The sequence below is a fragment of the Dipodomys ordii genome, unplaced genomic scaffold (assembly GCF_000151885.1).
Source record: "Dipodomys ordii isolate 6190 unplaced genomic scaffold, Dord_2.0 Scaffold12, whole genome shotgun sequence".
Lineage (NCBI taxonomy): Eukaryota > Metazoa > Chordata > Mammalia > Rodentia > Heteromyidae > Dipodomys > Dipodomys ordii.
In genome coordinates this window covers 2,977-9,223 of record NW_012267228.1, presented here as the reverse complement: position 1 = coordinate 9,223, position 6,247 = coordinate 2,977, and the positions used below count along the sequence as shown (strand labels likewise).

Genomic DNA, 6,247 nt, shown 5'->3' with positions numbered 1-6,247 from the left:
CCCCCGCCGATCCACACCAGAGCGAGCCACGCCCCCACCGATCCACACCAGAGCGAGCCACGCCCCCGCCGATCCACACCAGAGCGAGCCACGCCCCCACCGATCCACACCAGAGCGAGCCACGCCCCTGCGGAGAGTGGCTGGAGGGTACACAGAAGAGTGGGCAGGCGGTGGGATTCCTGGCCCTGCCAACACTCATCAGCTGAGCGCCGCAGAAGCTCAGCGTTCTGTGCCTCCATCTCCTCGGAGGGGACGGACACGGCAGTGGCCACCACTTTTATGGACCCATATCAAGAATGACGTGATGGAAGCCGCACAGAGCGCTGACAGCAGGGCCTCGAGCGCACGGCCCAGCAGCCGCCGGCCCACGGCCTCAGCCAGAGCAGACAGATGCGTCCGCCTTGGCCCTTGGCCGCACCCGCGGAGGCCGCACCTCAGTCCACACTCCTGAGCACATCCGTGCGGACATGTGATCTTCCTGTGCCTCCGGTTCTGGTCTAGGACGAGTGAAGGAAGGTAGATCGGGTAACGGAGGCGCAATCCGGCCTGGGCAACGCCGCATGCACAGCACCTGCAGCCCCCTGCACACACTTCTCTGGCTCCCCTCAGACGAGGCTGCCAGGGAGGAGCCTCCCGGGAGCCAGACACACACCACTCTGCGCTGTCCAGCTGCCCACCCTACCAAGGGTGCCACCTTGCACCCCGTGTCCCTGCCACCGCGGGCCGGATGGGTCCGGGGCAGGGAGATGGGCGCGGGCTTGGACGGTCCCGAGCTGACAGCTTTCAAGTGTCTACTCTCACTTGCATACCTGCTACAGGTGCTCACCACCACGAAGCAGCTGTGGAGGACAGGGCTCACCCGTGAATACCCCCGACTACTCAGCCAGCCCCCTGGTCCTGGGGGGCTGCAGAGGGGGTGGCCTCAGCCTCAGCCCCATCCCAGCTCGCTGGCTGGTCAGTGCCAGCCAGGGGACGGCAGTGAAGAGGCGAGCCGGACTGAGTACAAGCCAGTGCTGTGGGGCAGCCCTTCTCCCCACAGACCTGCCCCACCCCACCAAGCACATACAGTCCCACCGACACTCCACGGCCTTGTCCACAAACCCACACAAGACTCGTCAGTCCCTCCTTGATCTCTGATGGTTAGCTGACAACTGGCGTGCAGACAGGGGGCACTGCAGACCACTCCTGCACTTGCCTGGAGCTCCTCTCCAGGAGAAACTGAGGCTCCGTGCCTCAGGGACACAGAGTGAGCTGCCGGCTGGTCAGGGGCTCAAGCCCTCCACTTCCTCCTCCACCTGGGGTGCCACAACACGCTCCCCGTTGTCCAGTTAAGAGCACACAGCCCCTCCCCTGCCCTCCTCCCCCTCCACCCCGCAGCCCCCCCATGGGGCCTGCCCTCACTCGACACCACACGTGGCTCAGAACAGGAGGGACGTGGGGAGGGAAGCTGAGCAGGTGGCGCTCAGGACAGGCACACACCAAGGCACTCTTGGGGGAGCCTTCTCCAGCCAGCTTGTGCCAAAGACCACATCGTGAGGGCTGTCCATGGCACAGCCTTGGCAGGCCAGGACCCGGCCTGGGACCGAGGCTCATGAGCTCTGTGAGCCAGTCTGCTCCAGAAAACAAAAGCGACACCGCTCTGCCATACTCCAGACACACCTGTGCACACAGGGCACGTCACCATACGCCAGGTGCTCAAACACACGGCTCGCATCACCCAGATGTGCTCATGTGCCTGTGGCCACCACAGCAGGCACCACCCAGATGTGCGCCTGTGCTTGAAGCCACCACAGCGGGCCTGCGCACTGTGCTCTGGCCGCACACTCAAGAGCCACAGCCACAGCAGCAACACGCAGACCGTGCTGAAAGCTCCTGCCACTGTGGGGGGTGGATGCACCTCCTGCGGAGGCTGAGCATCAGTGACACACAGGGCCTCTCTGCCCCAGAGGTTGGGCAGGCCTGGCAAGGCCCCCACGCTATGAGGACCACACAGGGCAGAGAGCCTGGAAGAGTTTCGCCATCTTTGACCCAACACCACAGCCAGCCTGGCCTTCTGGGTTGGCTCTGTGGCTTCCCACAGCCCTCCACATCCCTGGGAGGAAGCCAGGACCAGGCCTGACAGACATCTGCCCCAGGCAGCTTGTCCCTCCCGGCTCGGCCCCCACGCAGCATTTTCAGGATGAGCCTCTAACTCAACCACTGGGCTTCAAGTCCCATTTATGGACTGGTGTGAGCTGGGGCCCGGTCTCCCACAGCCCGGGCCTCAGTGTTCTTAGGACCCCCCCCCCAGGCCCCTTCCTTGAGCTGGGGTCTGGCAGTCCTTACCCTGTGTGGGCCGTGAGGGTCAGGGACAGAGCCCTGCTCCATCACCTTTGGCTGTCCTGTCTGCATAGGTGCCCCGCTGCTGACCGCTGACCTCTGCCCCCTCGCCGCTGCCCTCGGCCCACCAGACCGAGAGACCCAGAAGGACTCAGCACTCGCTCGGAACAAGCCACAGCAAGCCCGACCTGGTCATTAGGAAACTGAAGGCAGGTGGCCTCCAGTGTTGGTAAGCACAGGGACAAGGAGGCCTGGGCAGCTGGGCCCACGCGGACCCTGACCTTTCCTGTGGGTGGAGAACAGGGCCTGGGCTGCACACCTGTGAGCCCGCGCGAGGGGTCCTCACTGGCCGTGAGGCCGGTCCCTGCCATACTGACCTCCAGCCGCAGCCCGGCCAGGTGCAGGCAAAAGGCTTCTCGCCAGTGTGCCGCCGCAGGTGAGCCTTCAGATGGCTGCTCTTCGTGTACATCTTGCTGCAGCCGGGGAAAGTACATTTGTGCATTTTGATGAGTTCTGCTGCTGGGTTCTTGGTGAACTTCTGGCCCACGAGGAGACCGGCGGGGCCGGGTCCCAGGGGTCCCGACCCAATGGGTTTGGCGGCGATGGGCACCGGAGCGATGCGCACGAACTTCGAGGGCAGGCTCAAGCTGGAGGAGGGCACCACCTGGGGCACAAGCGCGAAGGTCTGCCCCTGGATGCTGACCAGGAGCTGGGCCACCTTGACGTTCTCGGGGGCCTGCCCGGGGGAAGCGGGGTCTGCGCCCGCCTCCTGCTTCACGGCTACTGGCTGGATCTGTAGCAGTACTGGAATGGGACCGTCGGGTGCCGGTCCCTCCCCTGGGCCCTGGGCACTGCCCACGCCGGTGCCATCTGGGGGAGGGGTACCGCGTTCTCTCCCTGCAGACCCTGGGTGTAGGTGGCTCCTGTGGGGCCCGGCCAGCTCTTGGCCACAGGCTTCGAAGTCTTTGCTGCTCTCTGGGGCCTCCCTGGCCTTCGGCTCCATGTTCTCCTCCAGGAACTCCTCGATCTCCTCCAGGGTGGGCTGGAAGGGCCGGGGGACGTCATCAGGGTCACCCAGAGGGAAGTCAGAGAAACAGAAATGTTCCCCCTTCGTGGGCACTGGAGCTCTCCGCCAGGGCCCCCACGTCACGGGGCTACTGCTGTCCCCAATGCTCCCGCCGCCACCGCCACTGCCCAGTGTGGCGTGGGACAACAGGAAGTCCAAGATGCTGTCCTGGCCCTTGGTGCCCGGCCTTCCTCTGTAGCAGGAGCAGCAGGCGTGCGAATCGGGGCTGGCACAGGAGCAGGGGCTGGAGGCGTCGCTGTCATCTTCAGAGGCAGGCGAGGGCAGCACGTGGTACCCCCGCCGGCCGGCCAGCCTCTCGCCCAGGTAGCCCACGGGGCGTTTTGGAGACGAGAAGGTCTCATCTACTGGAACCAAGTGGTCCACCATGCTGGCCTGGCCGTGCCGACGGCCGCTGCAGAGGGAACAAGGAGGCTGGTCAGAAAACCGGGGGCTCGCTGACGCTCAGCTGCCTGCCCACAGCCTCCACAGCCAAACCCGGCTCCGGCCTCCATCCCTCGGGAGGACGGGGCCCTAGCAGTGTTGGCTGAGGTTGCACCACTCTGCTTGCAAAAGAGCCCTCGTCACCCCATTGCACAACCCAGGCACTTCTGGTCTCAGACACTCCTGGAAAAGGACACCCCATGTGCCTGTGATCAGCCGAGTGTGTGTGAGAGGGGCCTTCCAGGGGAGGAGGTATGCTGCACCCAGAATGGCCCAGGACGGGAAGACACTGTGTCTGCAGACCCTAACTTCAGCTTCCTGCTAGAGGAGTCACCCTGGGAGCAAAAGGGAGAATGGCCGAGTGTCCTCGTGACAGGAGGTGGCTGGGGCTTCCAGGCTGAGCAGGGCACCTGTGGCTCACATCTGTAATCCTAGCTATTCAGGAGGCTGAGATCTGAGGACTGACATTCAAGGCCAGCCCAGGCAAGAAAGACTCCTTTATCTCCAACTAGCCACTAAAAAGCCAAAAGTGGAGCTGTGGCCCAAGTGATTGAGTGCTAGCCTTATGCAAAGAAGCTCAGGGACATTGCCCAGGCCCTTGCCCAGCCCTGAGTTCAAGCCCGTGGACTGGCACAAAACAAAACAACAACAACAAAATCAGGCTGTGTGTTAAATGTGAATTTCAGGTTGAAAAAAGAATCTACTTTTCACAGAAGCAGACCTCGGAGGGGATACACTGATTTTAACTTTTTTTTTTCCTGAGTTTTAAATGGGCAATTATCTTTTAAATGGGTATTTAATAGTCAAGAGGCAAAAAAGTCAAACAGCAGCAAGCTCTTCCTCCTCCCCGCTCAGGGCTGTTTCCCAATCCAAAGGGACGGAGTTCTGCCTCCCCCTCTGTGAACAGGAGAGGCCAAGGCCTGGGCCTCCTGCTGGGTTGTGGGCCTCACAGCCTCATCCACCATCCCCTTTGGCGCCTTTGCCTCTAACAGGATGGAGAAACACGCGCAAACGCCCTCCCACCTGCAGACACCCCCGGGGGCCCATCAAGCGGCTGAGCAGAATGGGAGACACGTGTGACTCGCACAAACACGCACACCCATTGCCACTGCTGTCCTCCGGGACACTCACCACCCTGGGGGCTGGGCTAACGCCTATCTCCCCGCTCCATGTCTCTGCAGAGGTCCTGCTGGTGCCCAGGAGGGGCTCAGAGGACACTGGCAGACGCAGTGGGGAAGCCGTGTCTCAGGAAGCCAAAGGCCATGCTAGGTTTGGCGTCCGAGGGGGAGAGTCAATAGTGCCTGGCCATGACAGGGCCACCTCTCTGGACCTTTGTCCCCATCCAGCAACCACGATGGGCTGGGTGTTTACAAGCTGAAGGAGCGCCAGCATCCCTGCTGCTTGGCATCACCTCTGCATCTACCCCCTTGTCTTCAGGACCACTCCCCCCCCGCCCCCGACCCACACACGCAGCACAGCACCTCTGGCAGCAGTGACCGTGGGCAAGTTCCCCACCAGCTCCATGCTCGGATGGTCTCTAAGCCTCCCTCCCGCACAAGGACACAAGGACCTTTGACTCAGCTCCCACATGGCCTGGGAGCCCCTAGGAGGGAAGCTCCAGGAGGAGCAGGTTTGCAGAAGGCCACCGTCCTCAGCTGAGGCTCTAACCCGGGGCTGTTCTAAGATGCACACTATTAAATCAGAACCCCTACGCACAACCATTTGAAGATAATAACACAAATACAATGCACACGATTCATCAACTTCCTGGGAAGGAATGGAGCTCCAAAGCCTGTGCTACACAGAGCTCTGTCAACCACGGTGCGGAGTGGCACCACCTGCCCGCAGGTCATAGCTCCGGGCAGCCCGGGGCCTCCCCCTCTTCCGCCCTCCCTCCCCCCCCCTCACCCCTCCCTCACCCCCTCACCCCTCCCTCACCCCCCCTCACCCCTCCGAGCTTGTCAGTTGGCCCTGTGCGTCCCTCTTCCCCAGCACTCCAGGTGGAGGCTCCCAAAAGGGTGCGTGTGCGCGCGTGTGCGCGCCTGTGTGCGTGCGCGTGCGCGTGCGCGTGCAGGTGCGAGGACTTGCACTCGCTCTCACAGTCTCGCCGGGCTCTTTTTACTCAAGGCTGGGGATGCTCCGGCCGAGCCGCACCTCCGCTCCTGGTTGGTATTAATGAACGATTCCCAGTGCGGCCGCCAGGCCCACTGCTGGGCCTCCCGGGAGGTGCCCCGTGGGAAACTACCGAGGCACTTTTGCTTCCTGTCTACCTTCCCACCAGAATACAAGCCAGTGCAAAGCGATTGATTCCGGAGTGAAACACGCACGGGGCTGGCGCAGGCACGCGCGGGGGGCCGGGATCCGGCAGCTGGGCCTGCACGCGGGGCTCCGCGGCTCTGAAGGGCAAGCAAGGGCTCCAGG

At 62.9% G+C, this 6,247-nt stretch overlaps 1 protein-coding gene across 1 annotated transcript in view; it reads right to left on the bottom strand.

The window, feature by feature from the left end:
- Klf15 (Kruppel-like factor 15) overlaps positions 1–5,318 on the bottom strand; it is an 8,593-nt gene extending 3,275 nt beyond the window's left edge. Inside the window, exons 1-2 of the mRNA XM_013010601.1 lie at positions 5,308–5,318; positions 2,697–3,797 (exon numbers count right to left, since the gene is read on the bottom strand). Coding sequence (XP_012866055.1) covers positions 2,697–3,772 — 1,076 coding nt within the window. The 5' untranslated portion in view covers positions 3,773–3,797; positions 5,308–5,318. The remainder of the gene's footprint in view (positions 1–2,696; positions 3,798–5,307) is intronic.
- Between the last annotated feature and the right edge of the window lie 929 nt (positions 5,319–6,247).